Genomic DNA, 14,972 nt, shown 5'->3' with positions numbered 1-14,972 from the left:
GATTTGTGTTCTGATTTAGAAAAGAATAGAATAGAAGGGACCTTTGGTCGTCCCACATTAAGGAAATTTCAATTCACACAGCAGAAAGTGGACAGTGCAGCAGAGGTATTTAAGTAGAAAGGTATTATTAGTTAAACAGTAGGCTAAAAAAATGGAAACTATAAAAAATATAAACACTCTTGTGCAACAATGGAAACTAGCAGCAGAGAACAGTTGCTTACAGCAGCAACATGAGTGTATGTATGGATGAATGAATGAATCATCGTTAAATATTGTATCTACCCTCATCCTGAAGGCAGCTACATTGTAATAACACCTACTTTAATACTACAGGAGAGACTCCATGAATGCTGCAAATAGGTAGGTGGGAAAGAAAAGTTGACTATTTCAATGTGGGTATGTGCTAGCTTATTTGAGCTTCAATTAATCTTTATATTGGATATTGGCCATAAGAAAGTCTGCATTGTACATCCCTACAATTGAGATACAATTGTGTCTGTTTTTTTTTATTTTATTTTTTTCGTTGTGTGTGTTTTTTAAACACGCATGTGAAAAGTTTTACCTGTCATAATGGAAACCATCAGTGCATGAACTGTTATATTTAAATGCATAATCTATTCTATCGTTCTGTATTTCTGATATCCCTCTAAAGCAAATTTGATATTCAGAATCATGTAGTTTATTTTGCAAATATTTATTCAAGTTTTTATCCAAGTTTTTATCCAAATTGTATTCACTCTGAATACTCAGACTCAACAAACGACTCATTTGATGTCCATCAGGCTCTCATCACTATGATACTACATGATATATTGGCATTTGTGCTGTGAAATGGTGAATCCCAACATGGAAGTGAAAAAGGATGGAGGAGAGTCATGGTCCTCTGCCAGATTGTCTCCTGCTCCCTGCTACAAGAGCCTCCTTGTTGTTTTCCTCCTCTTCTGGCTCGTCATAGGAGTCTTCGTAGGGTTGCTCATCGGTGGGTTTGTGCACAGATACCAATTTCTTCATTTCGTACCCGAGTTAAATTATTCTGTGAAGCCTTGATTTCTCCTCTGCAACCGGCAGCTTACCTGGTGCAAGAACAGCATTACTTCATGGAGACGGTGGAGCTGAAGGGACTGAAGTATGATCGGGCCCTGCAGGACCAGAGCTCCGGCTTCAGTATAGTCCTGTCCTCAGTGCTTAAATCCCAGGTTAGTTACGACAGTCAGCGCCATCGGTAGGGTGTGTGTAGCAGCAGAGTCGTTTATTTTAGCTTGTTGCCACAAAGGCTTAGCATTCAATGCATTCGGGATTTATTTCTCTGAGAAAAATAAATCAAAATTACTGATTTATTTTTCTTGTTTTGTAATCTCAATTCTAGTAGAAATAGATCTGTCTGTTTATCTTCACTTTTTGTTCCATTTTAATTAATATTCTTCTGATTAGGAAAAGCTCCTTCTAGCCAAACTGAGAAATATTATGCACCTTCATGTGTTCTGGGCATCGCAATTTATTTGAATCCTATTCTCAGCCTTATATGCCAGCTGCTATTTTTTTTCCAATCGTGATAAAGCGTGTCACGCTGCAATGTTTACACCCCAGGTGAGACAAAATTTTGCTTTTGTGCTTCATTGCAGATTAAAAATATCTTCACCGCCTCATCAATTTCACATCACTACATCGATTGTAATATTGTTGCCTATGGGTAAGTTTGTGTTGCTTTTTGTGGGTCGATAAAGCGCAAACACACACACACACACACAACCGCATTGTTTTCCCTGTTTTCTCAGCAACGCTAATGGTGATGTGCTGGCAACAATGAGACTGGTCTTCAGGGTTTCCAAGATTCAGCAGTATTCAGACGATTTTGTTCAGAACTTACTACGAGCGGGGCTCAGCTCCATCCTGCACCAGAAACCACTCAAAATCCCCGAATTCGGACAAATCAAGGCCATCATCTTACTGGGTACTTAGAACAATGCTGTCATCGGCTGACCATCTCTGATAATGGACGTGCGCGGTTGTGTTTCACAGCACTCGCAGGTTTCAAATGTTTTACGCTGTGACAGTGACAGGATCTGATGTGCCTTGTGCCTTTTTTTTCCCCAGGAGCCAGCGGGAAGTCGTTTTTTGGAATCGGTGATGAGACATGTGAGGGCGGCCTTTTTTTCTTTTAATTGAAATGCACGACGAGAAGGTTCCCGGTTCGATTCCGACAGCGTGAATGAGAGTGAATGGTTGTTTGTCTCGATATGTGACCATTGACTTTTGGGTGAACCCCGCTTCTTCCTCTGTGACACCTGGGAAAGGCTCCAGCAGGATAACCAGTATGGATAATGTAACCAGAATGAATTGCTTGATGTGTTTAAACCTGCGGCGGGATTTTAGTGATTTTGATATATATTGTGCAGAATCATTTCCTATTCAACATATTTCAGCACCAGACACAAGTTTTAAAAAATTCATAAGTTATGTACAATTTTATACCATAAAGATTCAACTCGGTGAGATAAGCACTCTTTGACCACATGGCTATATCTTTTAAACCTGCGGCTGGATTTGAGTGATTTGGATACATATTGTGCAGAATCATGTCCTATTCAACATATTTCAGCACCAGACACAAGCTATAAAGAATTCCTAAGTTATTTACAATTTGTAACATAAATCTTCAGCTCGGTGAGATAATAACATTTTTAACCACATGGCTACATCTTTTAAACTGCGGCTGGGTTTTAGTTATTTTGACATATATTGTGCCGAATCATGTCCTATTCAACATATTTCAGCACCTGACACGAGCTTTTGTAAAGAATTCCTAAGTTATTTACAATTTGAGATAAGCACTTTTTGACCACATGGCTATATCTATTGATAGGTTCATCGAATATCATCCTTATAAATCTTTTTTTTGCGTGACATGGGTATGGAGGCTCTCAGTCACCCATGTCATGGATAATTCTAGTCAAAATCTTTTTGGTGACACCTAGATTTGAATTTTTTCACTTGGAGAGGCTTCTTCATTTTGTTCATAATCCTTTTTTTCATGTATTCAACAAACCCTTGCATAATGGTTACCATCGACTTTGTGTTATAAAATCATCAAAACATTTTTTTCTTGCTGCTTCTGATGAGTTCAAATAACGACTCTCGGCCGATCGGTGATCGGTGAATCCCCAGCCAGGTGTCCCAGCAACACCTACGCCTGTGAAAACGACGAGTGTGTCACCAAGCTCAACCCAGAGTGCGACTTTGTACGGGACTGCGCCGACGGATCCGACGAAGCTCATTGTGGTGAGCGACTCTTTATATTTTATACAAATAACGATGAGCCGTTTCGTGTAAATCCCATGTCCTATCTCAGCTTGTGGTACACGTCCCGCCATGGGTAGTCGGATTGTGGGTGGAGAGGACGCTCGGCAGGGGGAGCTGCCGTGGCAGGTCAGTCTGAGGCTGAATGGACACCATGCTTGTGGAGCTTCCATCGTAAATGAGCGGTGGCTGGTGAGCGCAGCCCACTGCTTCGAGAGGTAGGAGATGTCATCCATTTGCGTAAAAGAATTACTTTTGGTGTATAAATAGTAAAAAAAAAAAAAAAAAAAAAAAAAACAGAACTAAAATAAAATAAATGACTATATTATTACATTGCTATTTAGAATAACTCATGATCATTGAATCACATCAGATGTTTGAACAGTGCATCTTGAATCTGCCTATTTTGAAGGTCTAGTTGATATAATAAAGAAATATTACCGTGCGAGTCAGACAATTTTAAAAAATTATTTTGTGTAAATTCAGTTTTGTGAGGTAAGTACGACTCAATCATTGTAATTTAACTGCTACTTTATTATCAAAGAAAGGCTTTTAAAATAGTGCACAGCAGTTTTTCATTTGTTTTGTTTAGATTTTTTCAGGACACATCCTTTTTTATTTTGTTTTGAGTTGTCATATTATTTCAGGCTTATTTTTAGAAAATGTGACATCACAAATGAAATAAATCAGTAAAAGAAAGAAATATCTTCTTAGCTCCCGGGGTTTTGCATATACAAGTTAACAGCCATCTGCAGCCGGTGTTGTCAAAATCTCTAATCCTATACTAAATAATTTGGTGTCATGATACATGATCAATGTATGATGTAATTTGATATGAGATGAGAAGTGTTTTGTAGTAATAGTATAATAGTCATTACTAATGAGTATATCAAAAATTAGAATAGACGTGATTTCCGCTAACAGGATTTATCTATCGAATTAGGTTGTAATATTGTATCCAGGTCTACAATGTTTGCAGGTTTATAGTGAACAGTTAACATGCTACATCGTAGTTTTCAAGTAAATATCGTCAATTAAACCATTCCTGGTTCGATTCCCGGCGCCTCCTAATGTGTCGAAATGTTGTTGAGCAAGACACTGAACCCCGAACTACATTTTATATTTTTATTAATTAGTATCTGTATGTGTTTGACTGTACCTTTTTCCAGGCCAGTGAAGCATTATTTATTTAACACCTGCTGTTTACTCATTATATTTCTTATTGCAAATGTTAACAGCAAATTTTAGTTTTCAAAGAGTGATATGCACAAATACAGAGGTATGACCTCTCTTATATGTTATGCCCGTGTTATAAATGTCCAGTGGCAGCGACCCGAAATATTGGACAGCGCTGGTGGGGGCCACTCAGGTGAACGGAAAGGAGTCGGAGTCCAGAACAGTTAACATCAAATCCCTGATTGTGTCTCCATACTACGATTCCAAGACCACTGACAACGATGTGTCAGTGTTGGAGCTGGAGACCCCGCTCACCTTCAGCCCCCACGTCCAGCCTGTGTGCCTGCCCGCCCCGTCACATGTCTTTACCCCGGGCTACAGCTGCGTGGTGTCAGGGTGGGGTGCAGAGCATCAGATGAGTCGTGAGTCCGGTAGCTTTGTTTTGGTTTTGTTTGGAAAAAAAGGGCACACAGAACTCTTACCATTCTTTTAGATTAGTTGTTTCCTGATAGTGTTTGATACCTGATACCTAAATGCATTAAACCAAAAGGATTGTTATCTATTACTTACTTGTCTGATGAATAAGAATGAAGAGGTGGTACTTTCACTGTCATAGATCAAGTAGTCTCCTTTTTTAATAAGATAAGATAAGATAAGATAAGATAAGATAAGATAACAGGAACAAGTATGAAGAGCCAGCACTTTTACTGTTATAGATCAAGTAATCTGCTATTTTGATAAGATAAGATAAGATAAGATAAGATAAGATAAGATAAGATAAGATAAGATAAGATAAGATAAGATAAGATAAGATAACAGGAACAAGTATGAAGAGCCAGCACTTTTACTGTTATAGATCAAGTAATCTGCTATTTTAATAAGATAAGATAAGATAAGATAAGATAAGATAAGATAAGATAAGATAAGATAAGATAAGATAAGATAAGAGGAACAAGAATGAAGAGGAAGCACTTTTACTGTTATAGATCAAGTAATCTGCTATTTTAATAAGATAAGACACGATACGATACGATAAGAGGAACAAGAATGAAGAGGCAGCACTTTTACTGTTATGGATCAAGTAATCTGCTATTTTAATAAGATAAGATAAGATAAGATTGACTTTATTGATCCCACAATATAGATGTCTTGTGCAGTAAATTGCTAACAAATAATGGGGGTGCAGTAGGAGACGTGGGTAGTAAAAATGAGATGAAAATAAGTCATGTGTCCTGGAGAATATATATAAATATAATAGAAATATAAATGTTGCACGGGTGAGAGTGGTAAGTGAAGATGGAGATAGTGCAAAAAATATTTTGATCAGAAAAAAATTGTCTTAAGTAGATGCAACATTTTTTTAGTGTTTGTCCCAAATAATATCAAAATATCAGTCTTATAGAGTTTGCTCAAAATCGCACTATATTTTCGTTAATAGTACTGTCACTCCCGTGGTCGGTGTGAGTAAAGAGTTACTTGTCTGTCAGGTGATGTGCCTCCAACTCTGCAGAAAGCAGTGGTGAAAATCATCGACTCCAAGGACTGCAACAAGCAGTCAGTGTACAAAGGTCGAGTGACTCACAACATGATGTGTGCCGGATTCCTGCAGGGCAAGGTGGATGCGTGTCAGGTCAGCGCTTTCACAGTCGGGTCACATAAGGAAGCTACGACATCGGAAGTCTCGACTTACAGTTTCCAACAATAGGCTTTTGACCGAGGGCAGATTTTGCAAAAAGACGATCTTTTCGTACATCTATAGTGTTGAATATGAGTGTTTACACACTCAAATGAGACCTGTGTGTAGCGTAACATGATGTCATTTGTTATTGATATAGGGGGAAATTCTTGTGGTCAATGCAATCATGGAAGAGCCAGCTAATTTATTTTCCATCTGTCGAAGACACTTTTTCATTTTCCGGATTGACTAGATTGTTTTTTTTTTATTTCAAATTCTTAAGTTAGGTGTTTCATCTTTTACTTTAAGGGTGACTCGGGAGGCCCCCTGGTGTGCGAGGGGGCCCCGGGGAGATTCTTCCTGGCTGGGGTTGTGAGCTGGGGTGTGGGCTGCGCCCAGATCAACAAGCCCGGGGTCTATTCTCGCGTCACCAAGCTCTACAAGTGGATTGTGAAACACACCGATCCGGGTTCGGCCCGTCGATACACCCAGGATCCCCCCCAAGCAGCGACAGTTCCAGGAGAGGCCGCCCATAAGCTTCAGATTCCCGCACCAACTGTTATGGATTCTCCACCTGCACCGCCACTTCCTGGTAATTATTTTGGGATCATGCTTGAAATGATCTTGGCTGCTTGTTACCGAATGCTTTTTCTACTCTTTCCTACTTCGAGGTTTGAATTGCAGCAGCGGAAACTTCCAGTGTAGCGCCACCTCATGCGTGAACAAGCTCAATCCAGAGTGCGATGGAGTCCCCGATTGCCCGAACCAGGCCGATGAGAAAAACTGCAGTTGGTTTAAATAAAAAAAAAAACAATAACAAGGCAGAAAATTCAAGACCAATGACATCATTTATTCCTGAAGTGTGTCCATGTTTCAGATTGCGGCGTACGTCCTGCACTGGGATCCGATAGGATTGTCGGCGGGGTCACGGCCCGCAGGGGCGAGTGGCCGTGGGTCGGGAGCCTCCAGTACCAGAGACTCCACCGCTGCGGCGCCACGCTCATTCACAGCAAGTGGTTACTGACCGCCGCTCACTGCTTCAAAAGGTAATGCCCAGAATACTTTATTTTTAGGGTGTATACGATGGGTGTAGGATGTATAAATTAAAATTTACAGGTGATCTGAAGTCTTGAGTGTTGAAGGCAGTGAACAGCTCTGAGAAAGGGTAAGCACAAATGAGTACAAATAATATTATATGAATGCAAATTGTTCAGAAATAATAGCCGGTCATTATGAATCACTTCCTTGTTTTTGAATCAAAGAATAAATTACTCACAATCAAATGAGTGTAGGAAGCTGAGGTCTATAAGCAAAACTCTAAAAGGCAAATCAATGAGATAATTATATCATAAAACTGAGTTCAACATTTTGTTTCTGAACTGTTTGGATGTCAAGTCCGTTCTAATTTATATATGTCAAAATCTGTTTTTCATTCAGAATTGCTTACATGGCCATTTTTCATAATCATGTTGAATAGTCCTTTTTCCATCTAACTGCTTATCCTGCCATCAGGGTTATGAGGATGCTGAGGTCTATCCCAGCTGTCACTGGGCAACCTGGGACACCGTGGACTGGTTGCCAGGCTATTGCGGGGCTACATATAGAAACAAACGACCATTCACTCCCTCATTTACACATCTGGGCAATTTTTCCATTTTTTCCAATTAACCTCCTGCATGTTTTTGCCCTGTGGGAGGAAACCGGAGAAAACCCACACAGACATGGGGAGAACATGCAAACTCCACACAGAAAGGCCCCCCTGTTGGAATATAGTTGTTTTTCTGAGAACAAAATATCCACATCAGTGTATTGTCTCCTTCCTCATGCTGCACCTGTCTTCTTTATCCACGACTTGCACCCGCAGTGACCCCGACCCCTCTCACTGGGCCGTGAGCCTTGGATCTGTGCTGCGTTCAGGAGTCGGTGCCCTGGTCGTCCCCATCCAAAGGGTCATCATCCACCCAGAGTTCAATAGCACCAACATGGACCATGATGTGGCTCTGCTGGAGCTGCTTGTCCCGGCCCCCATGTCCTACACCATCCAGTCCGTCTGCCTCCCGTCGCCGGTGCACCGCTTCCTGAAGACGTCGGAGTGTTACATCGCTGGCTGGGGATCCTTGAGAGAGGGAGGTGAGTGATGCAGGTGCACAACCCAAGGGAGTGTTATACATACCTTAATACTTTGGTCTTGCAAATGAGTACAAATCGTATTGTCATACTTGTTAAGCGAAAAAACCACTGAGGCTAATGTTCCACCGCATCTCACAGGCTCACTGACCAACCTGCTGCAGAAAGCTGCCGTGAACGTCATCGACCAGACTGACTGTCAGCAGCCGTACGGGGACGGACTGACCTCAAACATGATCTGCGCTGGTTCCATGGAGGGTGGGAGGGACACCTGTATGGTAAGACGCTGGGACGCTTTTCTTTTTTGACCAAAATATATTTGTATTATATAAAACATAATATTCTGATCTTTGTTGTGCAGTTTAGTCCACAGAGGCTGGTCAAGCAACTCAGAGAAGCATTTGCTGTAAGGAAAAACATAATATATTGTGATTTGATTTTTGGACCACTTATCAAATCTTCTAAGTGAAGGGACATTCAAGATTTCAGATTCAAAGTGTTTATTGTCATATGTGCAGTCCGGAAAAAGCACAATAAAATTCTTACCGTGCTGTTCAGTGAAGCCAGATAAGGAATGAAAAAATCCAATAAATATTAAGCAAATTATATTAATGAAAGAACAAATATTGAAAACCTTAATGCTGGTTTGTGTTACTATCTTTTTTATTATTTTTTCACAGCAAATTGTTGTAGGTCATCATTTATTTGAAAAAAAAATGCTTTCAACCACCTTCCCTCAAAAAAAAAACAAAAAACTTTCTTTTGAAGGTCATCACATGGAAATTGTAAAACCATCTAATGGTTAATGTGTTGACTGTTTCCTAAAAATAGACACCCCTCCTTCTCACCTGCTCCCCCCCTTTCTTTCTCCCATTATGTAAGGAAAACCCGGTACATTCCTTTCTAGCTCAAAGCCCCTGGCACATGAGCAGCTATCCAAGAGGCACTGCTTGTATCTTGTTTTTTTTCACTTCTGATGCCCTGAATGATGTAAATAAATATTAAAATGTCTTTCTTCTCCATCACTCAGGGTGACTCCGGAGGGCCGCTGACATGTCGTCAGCCCTCCGGCCAGTGGTTTATTGCTGGAGTAACTAGCTGGGGACACGGCTGCGGACGGATGGGATTTCCAGGGGTTTACACTCGTGTGACATCTGTAAGGAAATGGATATCTACCTACCTGCCCTTGTGAAGACCGCAAGATGCATAAAAACACAAAATGGACTATGGAAGCAACTTCTCCGCTTATTCGTACTGTATGTGGACACAAGTCATACTAAGCAACAGTCAAGATTCTGCATGTTGGCCTGGAAGGTCACGGGTGCTGTTTATCATAGTGTGCAGTTGTCTGGACTGGAAACACCCTATCCACTATTTTCTGGATTTAAAAGAAAAAAAATAAACAGAACACAAACTTGAAGCATTGGCTCATTTGAAATATTGTGTTAGATTCTATTTTGTAGTAAATATGGAATATATGGTTAATATATGTGTGAACTTTCTTGTTTTTTTTTTTTTGTTTTGAAAACTAAAGATTTGAAATTGACTAACTTTATAGGGGAAATAAACCAAAAAGTATCTTCAGAGCTGATGTGGACAAAGGCAGTGCCTTGCTTTAAAAGCAGAAACAGAAAATGAAAAAAAAAAAAAAAAACACAGTTGACAAGATTTATTGATTTTTCAGGAATCTCATTCAGTTTCTTCACATGCACATCTCTGGTCACGCTGTAATAACAGAATGGTAAAAATAAAGATTTTTCCTTTAGCAGTTCCTCAGACAAACTCAAAGATTAAAAAAAGGGGTGGGTGGGAGAGGGTTGCTTCTCAGGCATCCAACAAACTGCACAAAACACTGAGAAGAGATTGAGTACACCATCTACTTTAGGCAAGCCCTCCTGAAACAAGCGGACTACTGTGAAGGGGCTGCAGATAGAGTGACAACTAGAGAACAGGTCAAACAAAACTGTTTTGTTCCCCGGGCGAACCATGATGTAGAACTGTTTGGAGACTTCTGAATGTCAGGTTCATGCTTGTGAAAACACCTAAATTGCAACTCATTTCCCTGCTCTGTTTTTTTTTTTTTTGTTAACAGGTCTGCAAAACTTTCTCCTCAATGGCTCCAATTGTACTGCACTGATACAGTACAGTGCTGTCAAAGCCAACTGACTACCAAGCATTTCTGTTATGTCTCAGGGGAGTTAATAACACAAGGCTCCGACCGAAATATTAAATTGATGGCAAGGAAAATCTTTTGGTGACCTCACTGAACAAGGTGTCACTGAACACTGTTGAAATTATTGCAGACATTAGTACAGCTATGCATCAATACATTAATTGTCAAAGCATCTTGTTCAACATCTGGGACAATATGTAAATTGTGCACGAATGTCGGCCAACATCTGGGGAGCAAGGCTCAAATGAATGCCACAGGAGATTGTCTGTGTCAGACATGTTCACACACTAGTTTAGTTGAGGAATCAGGAGCATTTTTCCCTCTGGGATTAAGAAAGCTTATGTATCTATATAGCAGGTTCATAATGCCTTAAAACACTGGACATTTTTATTGGCAATTATTTGGAAAAAAGTTCCTACATATTGTTATCTCTCCGGATATTTGTAGACTGAAGATCAATATTCTTATTCACCCATTGATAAATTGTTTTTTTCTATTTTTGTTCAAGTCAGCCGATAAAAACACTCGGTCACATGCTGTGACACATCTACAAAATGATCTATGACAATTAGCTATGGGCTAATTCAAACTGCACAAACTTGTGCTTGGAAATCGGGGGAGGGCACAGTTGATTTTAATGTGTAGTTCGTTCATTTGAACACTTGGTGTCTCACGTACATCCTCGCTAGATATTGTTTTGACAAACTCAGGATTTGTGTGATTCTCGGTGGGAAGACAAATAACTACAGAAATTACATTCAACGCAAACTAGTTATATGACCAGGGCATACTTTTTGTGCTTCTCCCAGACACCAATCTTCACCTGAAGAAAGCACAATCTCTTGTTGTGTGCTACTTGTGTGATAAGGGGACTCCAGACCAAGTGGCAATGTGAGCCTCCAGTAATGTTTGAAACTCCACAACACAGCTTTTGTGACAAGAGAATCTGATTCTCTGGTCAACATAAATATCCATCATTCAGCTGATAACCTAGCATTGTTGTTTGTTGAACACTATACTAAAAAAAATTAGAACATAACAGCACCAAAACCTAATCTGTGTTAGTGAACTGTTCCTGGGAGGAAAATGAAAATGTCCCCGCTGTTATGGCTGCAGTCCACAGGCTCCAGTTGCCTGTTAGTGAGGTATTGTCAAAAAGGTTCACAAAGCGCCATGACACACTTGTGTACACCTTGCGACCTCCGATGGTGTACTCAGCTCCTCTGTGGTTAAGCATTTGCCTGAAGAGGGAGGTTATGGGTGTTCACATGCGGGCCCTTTCTTTCTGTAGCCTGGAGTTATACGTTTTGGATACAGTATTCCAGGCGTCCATATAGCGATCCATACACATAGCAATACATTTCTGTGTGGACAGAGAAAAAAAGACAGCAATCACAACAAAAAAATGAACATTTTGTGCTGATAATTTTCCAAGAGGGACAAATACTAGCACATATTTATGATACAGCCAGAGTGGTGTGGAAATTTAATTTATACTTTATTAATCCTTACAGGAAAATTCCCTCTCCACATTAAACCATCAGCATGAGCAGTTGGCTGAAGTCTATTAGTGCCGGGGGAGCAGTTAGGGGTTCGGTGTCTTGCGCAACAACACTTTGACACACTAGGAGGAGCCAAGAACCGAACCCGGAATGTTCGGTTCCAAGCATAACTGCTCTACCTCCTGCGCCATGCCGCCACCATTTAGAGACAAATGGCAATTTTACAATTAAAACATGCAAGTGCTGCATCTCACAATGTAGACAAGAAGGTATTGGGAGATAAACATGCTGATTTATCAAATCCAAGGCTTGCATATGCTAGGCTATAGAAATGTGGTATTATGCCAAGATGCTTAACATTCACACCAACACAGCATATTGGCAACTTTGGCTCACTTGACACCAATATCAATTTAGAACATCAGAAAAACAATATACAGTAGCTGCCATACTCTCGCTCTCTCTGGCTTGTTTAGATGTGTTAATAGAATACAGTCTAAAACACAATTGTCATACATTCTGCTGTCCTAATAGCTAAAATATAGGATTTTTTGAATTAAACATTTACTTTATTACATTCAACAATCAAAATCCACATGTAAAAGCTACCATACTAAAATAAAAAGTGCAACACATACCTGCTCTGAGTTATCCAGTGTGCTCCCAGGTTTGCCTATGCACTTCTTAAAGCATTTATCTGTCATTCTCTGAAATTTGAAATGAACATGTTTTAGTAGAATTTATTACAGGTGGCTTTTAGTTACAACGGTCGATCATGCCACTGCCTGCTAGCCTGCGGGGGAGAACTCTTCACATTGAAGGTAGCTGGCAGGTAGCATCTGGCTGAACAGTTGGAATCTTTGTACAAAGTATACCAGTAACTACGGAGATTCTGGGATCCATGAGACATGTCCTACGACAACGTCTGTTAAAACTCCCGTCAAATTGTAAATTATGTAGTTCGTCATTATATTGTCTGGGCTGAGTGACACTTTTGGGCTAGTCTTGCTAGCTTAGCAACTGGTTTCCTTCGATTTACCTGAAGTAGTTCCTGTGCGTTAGCCACTGCAATCTGGACCTTGACCTGCTCCATTATCGTCCCGGTGTCCATTTTCCCGGCCGATCCTCCGGCTGAGAAGTCCGAACCAAACCCGTCCATTGCCGGCGAAGTAGTTGCCAATGTCGGAGAATGATATATTATCTAGAAGTACACGTGCCAGCGGCTACCTCAAGGGGTTAGCTTACGTTGGTCTTCTGTGCCCTTGACTGCGGCGGAAGTATTAAAACGTCATTTCCCGTATGGGAGGGCGCTGAGACGGGAAATGTAGTTTCTGGGGACTACACTATAGTCCAATCACATTCAGACAAAAATAGTTTTTCCCACTACAAATTTAAAATGGGACCTTTTCCAAAAAATGAGGGAGACACAGATTGTTTGCAGCGGTCGGCGTTGATTCTAAGGCCATCGGTACATACTTTCCACAAGGTGGCGATATAACCACACTACTGAAAGTAAACTACATCTGTCAACTTGAAACCTCAATAAAATTCAACTTAAAACTGAATAAAACTATACACAGGACTTGCACTAAGTTATGTAAAACAACACATCAGACAGCATTGAATATAAGTTAAATCAATCTACTTGTCACTCAAAATGAAATCATATGTATACATAACCACATATTTGTAGCTCACCTACCTTTGTGTTTTTTTGTCGTTGTTTTCCTTTTTCTTTGGTTTCTTGTTTTTTTCAGTTGATTCTGTAATTGCAGAATCAAAATACAAATGTCAAGCTTAGCATTAATCTCCAGGGTTGTGAAAATCATTTTCAAATTGTAATAGGTTTAAGTTTACAGTGAATGCATTCTATCTTATATATATGTGTGTGTGTGTGTGTGTGTGTGTGTGTGTGTGTGTGTATACATGTATGTATATCTATATATAGACATACGTATATACTTATACTGTATCTATATCTATATATATATATATATATATATGTATGATTTGCCTCTATTTATGAATAAATAAGTTAATTTGTATTTTGTCAAATATGTCAAGACTGAACTTGTTGGGGAAAAAAGATAAACAATGTAAGTAAAATTATGGAGCAGGAGTTTTGAAAACTGAAACAGAAAGCAACGAGAGCCTCTGCATTGTTTTGAGTCTTGAGCCCTGGACATGAGGTTGACCTCCCCTCCCTGATTATGTTTCAGACATGGTGACCTCACTGAGAAGACCACCTGCCTTGAGTAAAAAGTATGTGGTACATTGAGTCTGCAGGCAACAAAAGACCAACGGTTACTGTCATCCAAAAAGACACTCAGTGAGTGGCTGGCTGCAACGCCGGGGGCATTGAAGAATAATTGCGGGGGGTCCGATTAGTGGCGTGCCTGCCTTAGAGTAATTAATGACCACATACACAATGCTCATGCACACTCACATGCAAGCACACATAGAAAAAGGTTTGGCTTCAAGCCACGGGCTGGGAGGCGAGGGGGGGTTAAAGTGCAGTAAAATGAATTAACCCTAGATTATTATCATGGGTTCATTAATCCAATCTTCTTAAATTTTTAATCTCCTTTAGGCACACTTGTGTGTTTGAAAACATTTGGCCCGCGCAGCTACGAGGGGCCTCAAATGAGCGCAGATAACAATAGTAATAAGAAAAAAACATAGCCCCAGTGTCCTTATTTTAGTACTTTCAAGCGTAAAATGAAATGTAGTTGTCAGTTTAAGATATGAGCACAACCCAGATTTAAATCTCCTCTAAGAAAACAATAACAAATGGTGATTCGAGGGAGCGCCGTCTCCCTTTTGCAGTCAAATATAAATTCAGTCAAGAAACACAAGAAGCTTTTAATCTTCAAAAGCAGCTGGTGAGTGACAATAAGAGTGGGTTAAGAAACCAGGAGAGGAAACCTGAGCCGCTGCGGTGCTTGTCAAGTGAGGGATAAGTCAGCTTGGTGTGCGGCTGGTCTCTGACAGTCCGTTTCTGTGCGGCAGGTCATTGCCGGCC

General features: G+C 40.2%; 2 protein-coding genes across 2 annotated transcripts; one reads left to right on the top strand and one right to left on the bottom strand.

The window, feature by feature from the left end:
* The first annotated feature begins 846 nt into the window (after positions 1–846).
* Positions 847–9,467, top strand: tmprss9 (transmembrane serine protease 9). The gene is made up of 15 exons (XM_086162236.1): positions 847–979; positions 1,069–1,196; positions 1,623–1,690; positions 1,776–1,951; positions 2,095–2,136; positions 3,166–3,279; positions 3,350–3,515; positions 4,621–4,895; positions 5,961–6,103; positions 6,458–6,740; positions 6,820–6,936; positions 7,026–7,194; positions 8,013–8,278; positions 8,417–8,553; positions 9,306–9,467. The coding sequence occupies exons 1-15, from the start codon at positions 847–849 to the stop codon at positions 9,465–9,467; spliced, it is 2,379 nt and encodes a 792-aa protein (XP_086018362.1).
* Positions 9,468–9,931: 464 nt separating this feature from the next.
* Positions 9,932–13,212, bottom strand: timm13 (translocase of inner mitochondrial membrane 13 homolog (yeast)). The gene is made up of 3 exons (XM_086162327.1): positions 12,990–13,212; positions 12,589–12,657; positions 9,932–11,811 (listed from the first exon to the last, which is right to left on the bottom strand). The coding sequence occupies exons 1-3, from the start codon at positions 13,107–13,109 to the stop codon at positions 11,713–11,715; spliced, it is 288 nt and encodes a 95-aa protein (XP_086018453.1). The 5' UTR covers positions 13,110–13,212; the 3' UTR covers positions 9,932–11,712.
* Positions 13,213–14,972: the final 1,760 nt, after the last annotated feature.

The sequence above is a fragment of the Fistularia commersonii genome, chromosome 16 (genome assembly GCF_037954325.1).
Source record: "Fistularia commersonii isolate RoL2024-O1a breed Wild chromosome 16, RoL_Fcom_v1.0, whole genome shotgun sequence".
NCBI lineage: Eukaryota > Metazoa > Chordata > Actinopteri > Syngnathiformes > Fistulariidae > Fistularia > Fistularia commersonii.
Note: the sequence above shows the minus strand (reverse complement) of the source record. Positions and strands in the feature narration are given on the sequence as shown.

Coding starts and splice junctions, on each gene's coding strand:
- tmprss9 (XM_086162236.1), top strand. CDS start 847: ATGGAAGTGAAAAAGGATGGAGGAGAGTCATGGTCCTCTGCCAGATTG. Junction 3,280..3,349: donor ATCCGACGAAGCTCATTGTG/GTGAGCGACTCT, acceptor GTCCTATCTCAG/CTTGTGGTACACGTCCCGCC. Junction 4,896..5,960: donor TGCAGAGCATCAGATGAGTC/GTGAGTCCGGTA, acceptor CTTGTCTGTCAG/GTGATGTGCCTCCAACTCTG.
- timm13 (XM_086162327.1), bottom strand. CDS start 13,109: ATGGACGGGTTTGGTTCGGACTTCTCAGCCGGAGGATCGGCCGGGAAA. Junction 12,658..12,989: donor ACGCACAGGAACTACTTCAG/GTAAATCGAAGG, acceptor TTCAAATTTCAG/AGAATGACAGATAAATGCTT. Junction 11,812..12,588: donor CACTGGATAACTCAGAGCAG/GTATGTGTTGCA, acceptor CTGTCCACACAG/AAATGTATTGCTATGTGTAT.